This window comes from Megalobrama amblycephala, linkage group LG20 (genome assembly GCF_018812025.1).
Source record: "Megalobrama amblycephala isolate DHTTF-2021 linkage group LG20, ASM1881202v1, whole genome shotgun sequence".
In the NCBI taxonomy this organism is placed as follows: Eukaryota; Metazoa; Chordata; class Actinopteri; order Cypriniformes; family Xenocyprididae; genus Megalobrama; species Megalobrama amblycephala.
In genome coordinates this window covers 3,080,357-3,097,671 of record NC_063063.1, presented here as the reverse complement: position 1 = coordinate 3,097,671, position 17,315 = coordinate 3,080,357, and the positions used below count along the sequence as shown (strand labels likewise).

At 35.1% G+C, this 17,315-nt stretch overlaps 1 protein-coding gene across 1 annotated transcript in view; it reads right to left on the bottom strand.

The window, feature by feature from the left end:
* pemt (phosphatidylethanolamine N-methyltransferase) overlaps positions 1–17,315 on the bottom strand; it is an 87,777-nt gene that overhangs the window by 30,485 nt on the left and 39,977 nt on the right. The window contains exon 4 of the mRNA XM_048170660.1: positions 4,715–4,860. Coding sequence (XP_048026617.1) covers positions 4,715–4,860 — 146 coding nt within the window. The remainder of the gene's footprint in view (positions 1–4,714; positions 4,861–17,315) is intronic.

Here is a 17,315-nt window from a genome sequence, read left to right as displayed (position 1 = left end):
TTGACCTGAACCACTTCTTACCTGAACCTGACGTGCATAATTTTTTTTTTTTTTAAAGGTGCCGTAGAATGGAAAATTGAATTTATCTTGGCATAGTTGAATAACAAGAGTTCAGTACATGGAAATGACATACAGTGAGTCTCAAACACCATTGTTTCCTCCTTCTTATATAAATCTCATTTGTTTAAAAGATGCCAGATCAAGTTCAAGGCATTACACAAGGGCAGGACGTCTGGATCTGTGCACAGCTGAATCATCAGACTAGGTAAGCAAGCAAGAACAATAGCGAAAAATGGCAGATGGAGCGATAATAACTGACATGATCCATCCATGATAACATGATATTTTTAGTGATATTTGTAAATTGTCTTTCTAAATGTTTCGTTAGCATGTTGCTAATGTACTGTTAAATGTGGTTAAAGTTACCATCGTTTCTTACTGTATTCACGGAGACAAGAGCCGTCGTTATTTTCATTATTAAACACTTGCAGTCTGTATAATGCATAAACACAACTTCATTCTTTATAAATCTCTCCAACAGTGTGTAATGTTAGCTTTAGCCACGGAGCACTATCAAACTCATTCAGAATCAAATGTAAACATCCAAATAAATCCCATACTTACGCGATGCTGCATGACGAACACTTTGTAAAGATCCATTTTGAGGGTTATATTAGCTGTGCGAACTTTGTTCATGCTGTTTAAGGCAGTCGTGAGCTCCGTGGGCGGGGAGCATGAGAATTTAAAGGGGCCGCAGCCTGAATCGGCGCATATTTAATGATGCCCCAAAATAGGCAGTTAAAAAAATGAATAAAAAAGAATCTATGGGGTATTTTGAGCTGAAACTTCACAGACACATTCAGGGGACACCTTAGACTTATATTACATCTTTTGAAAACATGTTCTACAGCACCTTTAAAGAAAAACCCGACCTGAGACAGACCAGATGAAATTAGACCCGAGTCCGACCTGACAGCATTTATATTCGAACGGTAAGCAAAAATGGAGCAATGGAGTCTAATTACAGAAGCAACCATGCGTATAGTCCATTGCACGTAGAAGTGTGGATTCGGAGTACTAAAAAGTGAGATAATGTTGTCATAGAATTGTTTTAAATGATACAATTTTGTTAAATGCCCCATGTAGTTTAAAATAATTTATCTTCTTTTAAATTACCCGAGACCTGAGGCCACAAATACCGAACCTGACCCGTGTCTGAAGCACTCGTCAAAGTTTTGGACCCGAACCCGCTCAGGTCTCAGGTAGGACCTCGGGTTTTTGGATCCAAGTGGACCCGTGAAGACCTCTAGTGTGCACACTTCTTGCACTTGAATATTTAAATTGGCAAGGCTTAAACTTTCGTGATGATGCAGCGCTGCCCCATTAACTGTCCTGAGCGTCATTCACATTCATGTTCTCACAACATTGCAATGTTAGAATTCATAGAAATGTTAACTGTTGATTGACACCGTTTCACATACTCGCCAACACCGATTTTTACTCGCATTTGGCACTAATTTTAGGCCCTGCATATATATATGACATAATATGGATGTTATTTTTTGTTTTACCTTTTTATTTCTAAAAGCACCATAAAATCATGTATAATGATCTAGAATAAATACAAGTGGAACTGGAAACATAAATTAAAAAAAAAACAAAAACAAACAAACAATAAAATGACATTTATCAATTAATTTACTAATACTTCTTTCAACTGCTCTGTCAGGCACCATTTTTATTCTTTCTGCCAACTGCTGAATCAGACAAACAAGATTGTGTGATATCACAGGCGGCGAAGGATCCATCTGTGCCGTTTCAAAAACTGACAGGCATCGCATTAGACTAGATATTTCAGGAGCGCTGAATGAGGATCTCTAGCAGTTTTGATCGAACAGGGCTGGAAATTAAACTCTGCAGGAAGACAGATTTCCAAGAACACGACTGATCTCCCCTGCTTCAAGCAAATCATTTACACGAAAATTCAGCGGTTTCATGAAAAATTATGATTCGGCCTGTGCATGTCGACGACTTAAGTATATTCACCCAAAACTCAAAAATGTTCATAAAGAGATGGTAAAATAAATCCAAATGCATCAGGGGGCTTAATCCAAGTCTTCTGAAGAGACACAATCACTTTATATGACGAACAGATTTAATTCAGGATTTTATTTACATATAATCAATGATCTGTGAACATTAACTTCTTCACTGTATCTCTTTATGAATGTTTAGAAGCAATCAATGTAGGGACAGAAATCTCTCAGATTTTATTTGTGTTCCAATGATGAATGATGAAGTCTTATGGGTTTGGAACGACACGAGGGCAAGTAATTAATGACAGAATTTTAATTTTCATGCGACCCAACCCTTTAACCCTGTGCTAACTACCTGTGCTTTTTCCAGGTCATCCTTAACAAAAGCCCCGTTTGAATTTGTGATCTATTTCCACTATCCCTGCACCACCCTTAAGACAAGTAGAGCACCTTTTATCATCAGGACTATGTAACCAGACCCTGGGTTTCAAACCTTCTTTCCAACTTCTCTGACCCAGTTTAGCACAAAAGGTCTGTTGACAACATGCACCTGGTTGTCCGAGTTCCTAGCGCTTCTTTTATTTAGGTTACATTTTTTGGAGCATGCATTTATCTGTGTTACATAAGCTTGTACATTGCAGAGCCCTTCAATCGCTCATATGAATACAGAATTTACTGCACACCTGTTATGAATGGAAAATATGCTTCATTCACAAATAAAAAAACAATTGCTAACCTTGAAAACTCAAGCAAAAACCAATGCAACAGGTGAACGAGGGGCTTATATCTATCTATCTATCTATCTATCTATCTATCTATCTATCTATCTATCTATCTATCTATCTATCTATCTATCTATCTATCTATCTAACACAACATACATGGCTTTTATAATGGCAAAGGCACAATAAACGTTTCAGTTCACCAATTGCTTACCGTGTTGTAAAATGTCCAGTAAAAGCTGCTTGACAGCAGGACCTACATCTAAACTCTCTTCTCTGAGTTCTGTAAATGTTGCTTGATTGTGATTGGTCAGACACAGGTGTTAGATACCTGGCAGTGCTGTCCATGAACTAAATTAGAGGTGCATTATGGTCAGAATAGGTCAGGTGTAGAGGTGTGAACAGTAGTAAATCCTCACAGAACATTAAGTACCTTTTGGACATTGTTAACCTCAGGTAGAGATGGCACTGTCCCCTAAATAAAGATGACTCAGTTACTCATTATTAGGCAACTGGAACTACACTGTAAAAAAAAATATTTTTCGAAGCTGTAAAGAAAACACAGATTATTGGTGTATGTTTTACATCAGTATTTTTAGAAAATACTATTTCAGTCTTAATATATATGGGTCATTGACGAATAAAGTTTTTAAAAGTGTAAAAAAAATAAAATAATGGAGATATAATTAATTTTTGAAGTTTAGTAATGAGATTATGTGGCTTTTATAATCAATTAACACTGCATTTGTCTTTTGTTACAAGATGGACAAATTTTGTCACCAAAAAAGTCATTTGGTTTAACCAAAATTTTACCGAATGACACTTTTGGTTATACCAAATGATGACATTTTCAAACAATGCTAACAGGCTGATATCTAAGCTAACAAAAGAACAATCAAACATTTTATATTTAGTACAAGTTTTTTTAAAATATTACAACATTTTCCATGTTTATAGCGGTTGCACCGAATGACCTGATGTTTCGGGACATGCGTATGAACAAGTGAAAACATGAATTTTGCAAATAGTTAAGAGAGACTTAGTTACTTTGCTTCATGACCATGTGGTCCTTTGCAGGTGTCTGAATGATGTCGCATCCTGTCACATGATATTTGACCACATGACTTGATCCAAAATGGTCCCTTTATATTGGTTACTCTGAATGACATCAATGAAATTCATTTTTCCGGACATTCTTTCTCATAACAAAGCAACGGCTTCTACAAATAATTTTAATAGCATTTTGCACTATGTTGATATATGATGTTATAAAATCATGCCAGAATAAAAACAAAAAAAACATATACATTTATTACATTTTAATCACTAATGAAATGGCTGTATTGGCCTTCAGAGGGTTAAACCAAATGACCTTTTGACTTCAAAATCTTTAAAATACCTTTATGTGTAGCAAAATATCATTAAAACCTTTTGGATTCAATAAAAGAGATCTAAGTGTACTACCTTGCATACTTTGCATGTCAAATCTTCTAAAAAATGACTTGTTACTGACACTGACCCAAATATATAAATTGTATAAAATATTTTTTTGCAAGTTTACACAAAAATATGAAGCAGCACAACAGTTTTCAACATTGATAATAATATTAAATGTTTCTTAAGCATCAAATCATCATATTAGAATGATTTCTGAAGGATCATGTGACACTGAAGACTGGAGTAATGATGCTGAAAATTCAGCTTTGATCACAGGAATAAATTACATTTTAAAATATATTCACATAGAAAACAGCTATTTTTATTTGTAATAAAATTCCACAATTTTTGACTGTATTTTTAAGCAAATAAATACATAAGAGACTTTTTTCAGAATATTTTTTTCTTTTAAATCATACCAACCACAATCTTTTGAACGGTAGTGTATATGTATATGTATGGAAGGACAGAGAGCTGTAAGGTTGGATGTGGTGCAGAAGTATCAGTAGATGGATTTACCCAGGAAAGTGCCAGTAACGCCCAGAGCCATGAAGCTGCTGATCACAAACAGAGAGCCCAGTGTCATGAGAGCTGCTCCTGCATAGTACACTTGTACATTATCCAGCGGCTCCCAGCGAGGCTGTCCCTTCATGGCAACTGTAATACTGAGAGACATAACAGAGATGGAAAGCAAACATCAGTGTGTGAAAAATCACTAAAACACATTTGATTCTAAATATAACATTCCAGCCAGCGTTTGTTTGGTCATGTAATAACAGTGTGTGAATAAAAAAAAGAAGCAAATCATCCTAACACAGGTTCACAGGTCCTTTTCCAAATAACATACTAGGGGTGTAACGGTAATGGAAAAAAAATCTAATCGTACCATTCTCCACACTTGTGAGAGCAGCTGTCCTATCATCTGTGGGTATGTTAATGTATGGCTGATTAATGTATTGCTTTTCAGCATGCCAAGTGAAGGAGACAAACCGCTGATAGAGCCGCTGTGTGCATCATATAAATCTCCTGTCTGGGAAGTTTCTGGCTTACCGATACATTACAACAGCATTGTTACTCTAATATGACCATTAATTTGACCATCATCACCACGATATTTTAAAGAGCAAATATCTTCTGATTGGTTGTGACTGTAATAAAATGATGTCATTAATGACTCACCCTCATGTCGTTCTACACCCGTAAGACCTTCGTTCATCTTTGGAACACAAATTAAGATATTTTTGATGAAATCCGAGAGGTATTGGCTCGTCCATAGACAGCAATATAATCAACACTTTCAAGGTCCAGAAAGCTACTAAAGACATGGTTAAAACAGTCATGTGACTGCAGTGGTTCAACCTTAATGTTATGAAGAGATGAGAATACTTTTTGTGTGCAAAAACATAACAAAAATAACTTTTTATTGAACAATCTTCTCATTCTCATACATTGTTTACGTCCAACGCTTCCAGGTTCTACGTCAGAATGCCGACTTATTATTGGCCGAATTAATGTGCATGTGTTGTGCTGATCACGTGATCAGCTTTGGCCAATACCAAGCCGGCATTCAGACGTAAACACGGAAGCTTCACTGTGTTACTGAGACACCTGCATAAGATAATGACAGGGAAGAGAAGAAATTGTTGAATAAAGTCGTTATTTTTGTTTTGTTTTTGCACAAAAAAAGTATTCTTGTCTCTTCATAACATTAAGGTTGAACCACTGCAGTCACATGACAGTTTTAACGATGTCTTTAGTACCTTTCTGGACCTTGAAAGTGTTGATTATATTGCTGTCTATGGACGAGTCATAAACCTTTCAGATTTCATCAAAAATATCTTAATTTGTGTTCTGAAGATGAACGAAGGTCTTACGGGTGTGGAACGACATGAGAGTGAGGAATTAATAATAGACTTTAGGTGTCCATGTTACTATGTAAGTACACATTTAAGTACTGAGTACTTACTATAGAATTAATTACATTACTAGTTGCATGTAATTATGCATAATTTACTGTTATTACTAGAGTAAGTACATGTAAAATATGTAACAAGGACACTGTAAAATAAAGTGTTACCAAAACTTGCTTTCCCTTTGAATAAAGTTTATTTTTCTGACCAAGTTGGCAGACATATTTTTCTTGTTTTAAGTATAAACTAACTTAATTTTGATATTTTATTCAGAAAACAACATAGATATTGGCACTGGAAAACAAGACAAAATGAGTAAGAAACAGCTGAAAAAGAGCATTTATTAAGAGATTGTGTCCCACTGCTCTACTTCCTATTATTCTCCCCGCATGAAAAGAGAGGACCACATAAACACATCCGGACCTTCAGTTGACTGCTCTATTAGCGTGGGGTAATTTTCACCATCAGCAGGGAAGTTCTTCCTCACAGTCCCACATCTTTTCAGACAGAAGAAGAGTGATTATTCCCTGCACCTCTCTTCTGCATCTCTCTTTCAGACCCTTACACAAAAGCGGAAACCAAATAATTGGGACTTCATTGCACATTGCACTTATTGAGATTTTTAGAGGCCAGAGAAAGAACAGAGAAAAAGGTCAGTGTGTTACGAAAGTGAACCACAATGCCTGTTTTCAAGGCCTTTGGGTTACGGCTACATAAAAAAAAAAGTCACCATGAAATCAAATTTTTTATTAGTATTTATTATAAAATGATTTATCCATCCACATCATTATTGTGCCTCATAATCTTGAATCAGAATATCTTCCCCTCCCTCTTGCAGTGACATCTCTGATCTGATGACGAGGGCGGGGCAACCTGTCACTCACATGAGATCCACCAATAGCAAACCACAACCATCCAATCAATTCCCCACGGACAAAATCAAGCCCCGCCCTACATTTGTTTTTGTTTGAGAAGCCGATAAATTGCACTAACTTCCGTTTCATGTTGAATTTACTTCAACAGGGATAAAGATGCACTTTACAGGTAAAGCAAAGGTAAAGGTAAACAACTAACAAATATTTCATAATTGTCTCATAATTCTAATAATAATTGCATCTCAATATAAAAATGGTCACATTCATTTTAAGAGAAACATCTGAGGCACAGGTGATACTATATGACAGTATAAACTGTTCACAAATGTATCCTGGGTGTACAATTATACAATCAAAAGCATACAATTTTCAAGTTAAGTATACGACTATAATGCATGAAGATATTACTCACCTTTGGTTGAATTCTTGTTAAATTAGACATTTGTCGTCTAAAATTTAGCTTTGCTCCAGAGACTTTTTTGCATCAACCTAATTTGAGTAAAACAGAAAATGCGTAATCTAAATAATATTATTAACCTTACTTTCATGTTATAAGTTAAACAGATGGTAGTCTTGTCAACATTTGGGAAATTGTTTTTGTGTTCATTGAGATATTGTTTAAAATGTTACTTTTCAAAGGGGGTGTACTCATTTACGCTGAGCACTGTAAGTGGACAACAATCATGGAAGTGTTGAAAATCCACCACAGTGAGCAGGGCTCGACAATAAGGACTGCCCGATGGCCCGGGGCCAGTGTGAACGATGCTCGGGACAGTAGACGGAACGGTCACTTGCCCGATCGGGCCAGTGCTGTAAGGGTGTGCGTTATATATCATCTATGATATCGTAATTGTTGATTTAACGATCTGATATTATCGAGTATGTCCCTCACTTTACAAAAAACAAACAAAAACACACCCATTGAGTGCACGCATGCACCACGTGACGTAGTCTAATAGGTTAGACTAGTGCTCCTGCATATTTGATGTACGCTTTCACTGCGTGATTTAGTCTATTAAAATGCCTCTAGAATGCCCCCATAATTCAAGATAAGGGGCAAAAATGCCCCTGTATATATTTTATATTTATATAATTTAATACAGTTTACCAATATTACACAAAGAGCACCGTTTTTCTCCAAATATTAGCATTACAAATGTGATATTGGTTTTATTCAGCGTACAGTTTAATGAACAAGAACCTAATATCAAGTGACTTACATTTAAGACACCAAATCGCCTGTTTAGCTGTATTTCGCCTACGAAAATAGTTCAAAAGTCCACAGAAATGTTTTGCGTCTCTGAGCAACACTTCCTGAATGAATCAGCCGTTTGAATGAATCGGTTGAATCTCAATGATTCGCTCATTAACAGTGATTCGCTGCCACCTACTGGCGGGTTTAATCTCACATTTAAAGTGTCTTCATTTTTTTTTTTTTTTATAATTTCAAATAATAACAGTATTTAACTTTTTATATTTTCAACATTAAAAACATTTTTATGCATCTGTAACTGCTCTTGACTGATTAACTTTAATAAAGATTAATCTATAGATAAATAGTTATACATTAGATTACACTAAACCTACATGAAAAACTTGAAAAGCACCATTTATTTGATTTATATGTTTGTTCTATTGTACTATTTGTGCTTTTACTTGTAATTTGATTATTTGTAACTATTTTATTACTTACTGTTTATTTGTCTAACAATATTTAAAATATAAGTTAATCTAGTAGCTTTTGGTGTAATAAACCTATTTATTGAGGTCAAATGTAACAAAGACAATGAAAACAATAACTGTGATTATTTTATAGACCCATTTTCTTGTCTTTTACTTTTATTCATTTTTTGTTTTGGCGGGGCAAGTAAAAATTTGAACCACTGGCCCGACCGGGCCAGTAGAAAAAAATCCTTAGCGTTGAGCCCTGGTGAGTCTTAGTTTTAATGAGATGTTCTCCACAAATGTTCTCATTTTGAACCCAAAAGTTCAGCTTTTGTCTCAATGCTAGAACAGGCCTTCAGAAAACCTGAGAAAGCCACAAAGTGTCTTTGAAGAGCTGTTTTTTTGTTGTTGTGTGTCTGTGGAAAGACTCTCATAAGAAACCTGTTTTCTCATAATAGCAGCAAGAGACACCAGAAGACATCTTTGTGAGACACCCACACCAGCCATGGTGCTAAAGGTCTTGCATTGGTAAGCTACACCTGACAGTGCTGATAAAGGCTTGAGAAATCCTTTTGTAACTGTTATGAGCTTCAAGAACCTCTGTTGATCAGGCTTTATTTCAAGCAAGCAGGTTTTGTTGTGATTGCCTACTGAAGAGGTCAGGGCAAACCCACACAGGAACTTACTGGAACATGTGATTTCAATGTCTGCGCTTAATTAGAAATCTCAGAGGTCACAACATGCCGTACCTACTTCTGAAGCTCACAAGACTCCAGATGCCTTCAGTACACTGTAAAAAATGACCGTGATTTTAACAGTAAAAGACTGTAAAAATGCTGCGGTGAAAAACTGTCAATTGGTTTACAGAAAGTTTCCATACTATATACGGTGAATAACTGTAATAGATCTAACGGTACATTTAATGTAATTTTACAGTAAAATACCGTTAAATTCACAGTTTTTAGAAGTGAAAAATAACAATTCATTGTAAAATTTACAGTGAAAAACTGTAAATTGACATTCCCACAATTCCTTGCGTGACACTTCACATTTGATATATTTTCGTTGAAATAACTCTGTTTCTTCTTAGTTTTTCTCATTTTTTTCTAATCAGTTATGTACATTAGGGTTTTATGTTACATCTAATGTTGTTAAATTAATGTTTATTGCATTTTTAAAATTTCATGCATGTTACCATGATGGTGTTTAGTGTGTGTGTGAATGACACTGTGTGCTCCTTCTATATGTTAGTGTTGTCCTTCTCAGCTTGTGGAAAATCTGCTTGTGATGAACTTTGATTCATCATGTGACTCTTATCACCACTTGTGTTTGGTGACTGTCAGTGTATTATAAAGGTACAAAACAGATATTAGTACTTCATTAGGTTGGTAAATTAACATTATATCAGTTAATGAAATACGTTATTTTACCGTAAATTTAAAATATTTTTTTTTACGTTGCTACTGTATTTTTTACGGTAAAGTTCTGGCAACCACAGCTGCCGTTTTTTTTACCGTAAATTTTACTGGGATTTTTTTTACAGGAATCGCTCTGAACGTTGGCCATTTTCAATAAAAACACTAATAATTGAAGTGATTCAAGTAGTCAGGCATAATATTTTTTTATTTCTTATGCATATGTTGTGGTTATTCCTTTTTCTATGTAAATCACTTTGAATGACCATTGTGTATGAAAATGTGCTATATAAATAAACTTGCCTTGCCTAATAATTTAACAATACTGTCTTAACCTGAATATAAACTCTCACTACACTCAAACACACAATCACACACTCACACACCCTTAAACTCACTCACACTCAAACTCACTCACAATCAAACTCACAAACACACAATCACACACTAGGAATGTAGGAATGATCCAACAGTATGTCCAGTAGGTCAACAAGTACGATCTACCTTCATCAAACCCTCAGAGACCATCAGAGAAAACAGATGAATATCGACTGCTGTCCCGTGTCGCATTGTGTTCGCGTGCATTAAGCTTCTGAGAAGAGTTAATGCAAAGAAAGACACGAGACAAAGATATTAAAATTATCATCAAGGAGGGCTTGTTATTGATCGTTCTGAGCATGTGCGTCAAACATTAAAGCTCTTCCTTTTCATTGACATGTCTTAAGAGATGAGGACAAAACACTCCAAGGAAATCTGCCCATGAAGACTCTTGTATTTTGATGTTTATGTGTTCACACAGTGCTTTATTTTCCCAAGATAGACACAACCGTGATGTGCTGACTCAACCAAATGACAGAGAACCACTTCACAAGCTCGTATTCACTCAGAGAGACGGAACAACACACCAGATAAATGTCTGATCACATGATAAAAACGTGCAGAGTGGGCTTCTTTAAAACAGTGCAAGTGGAGGAAATAATTATTTTCTATCTATAATAATTGATTTCTTTAAATGATGAATGAATGATTTTTTTTTAAAATTCATTTATTATCTTCATATGAAAGTCTTACACTTTTAGCTACAGATAAACTCTTCAATTTCTTGTATATTTCATGTTATATCTCACATCTTAAAGTGGTAAAAACTTTCTTTTAATTAATTAAACTTTTAATTTGAATTTGTTTGGCTATCAGACATTAATACAGACTTCAAACTGGATTTAAACAGTTAGGAATGTTTTTGAAAAAGATTTAATCGGAACATTTCATATACCTGTGAATTTTGTGGACTGGAAAAAGAAACAATTTTGTCATTGTATTTACTCAAGATTATTTTGAAAGGATTTAGAAACCTATATTAATTGAAAACTGGAGTACAGTACAGTCCAAAAGTTTGGAACCACTGAGATTTTTAATGTTTTTAAAAGAAGGCTACATTTATTTAATTAAAAATACAGTAAAAAACAGTAATATTGTGAAATATTATTACAATTTAAAATAACTGTGTACTATTTAAATATATTTGACAAAGTAATTTATTCCTGTGATGCAAAGCTGAATTTTCAGCATCGTTACTCCAGTCTTCAGTGTCACATGATCCTTCAGAAATCATTCTAATATGCTGATTTGCTGCTCAATAAACATTTATGATTATTTTCAATGTTGAAAACAGTTGTGTACTTTTTTTTCAGGATTCCTTGATGAATAGAAAGTTCAAAAGAACAGCATTTATCTGAAATACAAAGCTTCTGTAGCATTATACACTACCGTTCAAAAGTTTGGGGTCAGTAAGAATTTTTATTTTTATTTTTTTTGAAAAGAAATTAAAGAAATGAATACTTTTATTCAGCAAGGATGCATTAAATCAATCAAAAGTGGCAGTAAAGACATTTATAATGTTACAAAAGATTAGATTTCAGATAAACACTGTTCTTTTGAACTTTCTATTCATTAAATAATCCTGAAAAAAAATATTGTACACAAATATTTTGTACAATTGTACACATTAAATGTTTCTTGAGCAGCAGATCAGCATATTAGAATGATTTCTGAAGGATCATGTGACACTGAAGACTGGAGTAATGATGCTGAAAATTCAGCTTTGCATCACAGGAATAAATTACTTTGTGAAATATATTCAAATAGAAAACAGTTATTTTAAATTGTAATAATATTTCACAATATTACTGTTTTTTACTGTATTTTTAATTAAATAAATGTAGCCTTGGTGAGCAGACGAAACTTCTTTTAAAAACATTAAAAATCTTAGTGGTTCCAAACTTTTGGACTGTACTGTATATGACAGCAATGTGTTTATTTGTTTTGCTTTTTTATTTTCAGAATGAAGTAAAGAACAATATATTATACAATCATCCTATTTATTTTATTAGGAAAATATCATACACAGTACATGGGCTCTTCGCAAACCAAATTTGTCACATTTTATAAATGAGATTAAATTATACTTAAAGCTCTGAAAACATGTAATGTCATAAAAGCACTGACATTTATGTCCTCTGACAGCTAATTCTGTTAAAAAACGTGACTGTGTAAGGCTTCTTGCTCTTTTGGCATTGGATAAAAGTAAAGAAAAACAAAGAGTTTTTCAAGTTAGTTGTACCATTTTTTTTTTTAAACTGCAGCGAGTTATCCAGCCATGAACAGTGTAGGTTTCAAAAAATAGACCCCCTGCTTTAAAGTGAAGGGGGAAAAAAATGATCTCAGTGACTCAAATTGGGTGACATCAGTGCGAAAAACAGGACAGTATGTACTGATGACCCATTTAGCTGATTAGATGATCATCTTCTGTTGCTTTACTGAAAATGCTCGCTTAGATGTGCGGCGAACCCAGAGATAAAGATAAAAATGGCCTAAACGTTTTATTTTTCATGAAAACATCACCTACATCATATTTCTTATATAATTTTTTTCAAATAAATCCTGTGAGTGCAGATGTAGGATGGAATGAAACCGTATTAATCTCTGACACTCTACGCAGGTGTGTAATTGGCAAAATGAAGGTCAGTGAAATAAATGGGCTACATTTTCAGGTACACACACACACACGCGCGCGCCGCTTGTAATAGCAGCTGGCGAAGACGCGGACGCAACTGAGTCTGAGTCAGATCTGCTCTATTGAGGTCAAATGTTGGCATCTCATGTTAGGTAATGGTGACTGATGAGGTTAGTGTGGACGTGAAATCACAGCGCTGCTTTCAGAACTCTATATAACAGCGAATGAAATAAGACAAATGTCTGATGAGAGAGAAAGAAAAGGTCATGTTCGGGTTATGGAAAGACACGGCACAGTTTTTCCATCAGAAATTACTATTAAGGTGAATGAAAGCTCATGTGGGAAAGGATTATATGAAGGAGTTTAATGCAGCCCTCCAAAACCAAACACGGCGTAAAAAAAAATAATTCACCACCAACATCATCACCACACACTCGAAAAAAAGATTTTTTGATGCTGTTCAGTTTATTTAAACACTTTATTTTGATTCAACACCATTGTATCAGGTTTCTGGTTTAAATGTGATTGATTCATGTTAAACTGACTTGAAACGATTACTCTTTGACTTAACTTGATGTTTTCATATTGGCATAACATGTTTCAATCAAGTAAACCCAACCAGGACTCGATCAAACAGGATTTTCACTTCCCATCATGCTTTGCAAAGGGGCTGAACTAGGAGTGTAAATGTTGAAATAAAGTGTTATTTTAAGCAGTTTTTAGGAAGATGAGAAAATGGAAAGACTTTTTAATGTTTACTGTTCTATTATGTTGGTATTTAAAAGTTTCTGTTAATTAATAGTTACCATTGTGGTGAATTGTTGCACTTGTGCTTGGGTTGAGGACCTGCTAACAAACCTTCAAATTACTTTAATAAGGAAGTAATCACTGTGGCAGTGCTCTGGGTTGCATTTCCCAAAAGCATTGTAATCCTATGTTGATTGTAAAGCCATTGCCACCAATGGACTTATGATCAATTTAGGCTTTACAGTGTTTTTGGTTAAAGCAATTTAGGATGAATCCAGTATCACATCTAGATTTCTAACACAGAACATCAAAATTAAACAAGAAGGATTAATTGTAAAAATCAATGTATATGAAAACAATTCATTATTTATTTATTTATTTATTGCTTTTTATTTATTTTCCAAAACATTGCAAATTAGTTGGGCTGACACTGTTAAATTAAGCTGTGCCCAACCATAGTAAATAAGTTGAATCAACCTTAATAAATTAAGTTGACCCAACGTAAGTACATTAAATTGAAATAACAGAATTGCATAATGCTGAAATAAAGCAACTTAATCATGTGGAAATCCTTTCCATGATTTTTTTATGTCCGTTCAAAGAGATATTTTTCTGAGTGCACCACAGTATCTCCTCCACAACATTTTTGTGTATTAAAGAGGTCATGACATGAGAAATAAAATTTGCCTTGATCTTTTGACATCTTTGTACCATTAAAACTTCCTGCAAGTTTCATTTCTTAAAACATCCTCCTCATTATAAGTATTTTATGCAGCTCCAAAAATGTTTGTTAAATCATTGATATGCCAATATGAAAACATCAAGTTAAGTCAAAGAGTAATCGTTTTAAGTCAATTTAACATGAATCAATCACATTTAAACCAGAAACCTGATACAATGGTGTGGATTTAAAGGGGAAGCAGCCTGAATCTGCGCATATTTAATGATGCCCCAAAATAGGCAGTTACAAAAATGAATTTAAAAAAAATCTATGGGGTATTTTGAGCTGAAACTTCACAGACACATTCAGGGGACACCTTAGACTTATATTACATCTTGTGAAAAAGCATTCTAAGTGCAACAATTCACCACAATGGTAAAAAATAACACTTTATTTCAACATTTACACTCCTAGTTCAGCCCCTTTGCAAAGCATGATGGGAAGTGAAAATCCTGTTTGATTGAGTCCTGGTTGGGTTTACTTGATTGAAACATGTTATGCCAATATGAAAACATCAAGTTAAGTCAAAGAGTAATCGTTTTAAGTCAATTTAACATGAATCAATCACATTTAAACCAGAAACCTGATACAATGGTGTGGATTTAAAGGGGAAGCAGCCTGAATCGGCGCATATTTAATGATGCCCCAAAATAGGCAGTTACAAAAATTAATTTAAAAAACATCTATGGGGTATTTTGAGCTGAAACTTCACAGACACATTCAGGGGACACCTTAGACTTATATTACATCTTGTGAAAAAGCATTCTAAGTGCAACAATTCACCACAATGGTAAAAAATAACACTTTATTTCAACATTTACACTCCTAGTTCAGCCCCTTTGCAAAGCATGATGGGAAGTGAAAATCCTGTTTGATTGAGTCCTGGTTGGGTTTACTTGATTGAAACATGTTATGCCAATATGAAAACATCAAGTTAAGTCAAAGAGTAATCGTTTTAAGTCAATTTAACATGAATCAATCACATTTAAACCAGAAACCTGATACAATGGTGTGGATTTAAAGGGGAAGCAGCCTGAATCGGCGCATATTTAATGATGCCCCAAAATAGGCAGTTACAAAAATTAATTTAAAAAACATCTATGGGGTATTTTGAGCTGAAACTTCACAGACACATTCAGGGGACACCTTAGACTTATATTACATCTTGTGAAAAAGCATTCTAAGTGCAACAATTCACCACAATGGTAAAAAATAACACTTTATTTCAACATTTACACTCCTAGTTCAGCCCCTTTGCAAAGCATGATGGGAAGTGAAAATCCTGTTTGATTGAGTCCTGGTTGGGTTTACTTGATTGAAACATGTTATGCCAATATGAAAACATCAAGTTAAGTCAAAGAGTAATCGTTTTAAGTCAATTTAACATGAATCAATCACATTTAAACCAGAAACCTGATACAATGGTGTTTTTTGAGTGTGGCATTCAGTCAGATACAGTACACAGACACGCGTTCAGTTCAAGCATGCTACACGAGTCATGAAAAGTGAAGCCAAAGCATCTCGATCGCCCCCAGGTGGCTGGATGCAGTATAGATCATAAACCCCGCCCTCTCCATGTATTGTAATGGAAAGTGAGACAAACTAAACAGTCAAATTACACATCAAAATATGATGTTTATGTCATTTAAGGTGGTTTTTATCACGCTGATGTTAGTTAAAGTGTTCGTTCTTTAAATAAGTTTGTTTTTAGTTAGTTATTGATGCTATAAAAACACAGGTTCTGACATCATGATTGACAGCTGAGGTTGACAGCTTCTCTGAGTGAAGTAGTCACTGAGGTGCCAAAAGACTGTTGGGAGGAGACTGGAGCTTTAACTTTAATTTCCACATTTCCAGAATTGTTTATTTCACACCAAGATAATGAGTTGTTCTGAGTTTGGGCGGGACCTTTATATCGCCGCTCCACTTCGCGCTCACTACTGCACAGACTTGGGCTCTACATTCACTATGCGCAGACTCGAGATGTCAGCACCATATTGGCACATCGGCAGCTTCAGTTACTACAATGGAAGAGAGTGAAGGTGCGTCGTCCATCTTTTTTTTTTACAGTCTATGGTTCAGTTTCTCACAAACTCCACGCACTCAAGTCTGTCGACAACAGGACAAATGGAAGAGTGAAAGAACTTAAAGGAGCTGCGCCTTATAAAGGATCATTTCAGAATGAGGGTTGAAAATAATCGTTTTTCCACATATATATATATATATATATATATATATATATTTTGTGTGAAAACTTTATTAAAGGTGCCATAGAATTGAAAATTGAATTTACCTTGCCATAGTTGAATAACAAGAGTTCCCATTCAGTCGGTCACTTCGACGTACGTCGGATGACCGACGAATAGGAATCTCGCTAGAGAGGCCAATCTACTTCGAGTGTAACTAAACGAGCCAATGCACATTGGCATGCAATCATATGCATCAGCTGCTCGCCTCGCAGCGCGGGTATATAATGAGCAGCAGGTGCGTTGCATCTTCAGCTTTTCGCTTCGGAGCCGAACTACACATGGTAGTATCTACGAGCGAGTGTGAAAGGAACGAGCCAGCTCTCTCTACTGCTCTCTCGTCTGGTGCAGGTGGAACAGCACAGCAGCGGGGCCGATTCTCTCCTTTTGTTTATTTTCTTTTTTTGCCCACTGAGCAAAGAAAGCTGTGTGTCAGCTGTGAAAGCCGTTCTTACGGCTGGTACGGTGCGCTTTAAAGAGCGCTGAAAAGCTGTTTTCACGGCTGGTAAGAGCGGCATCTCCAAGGAG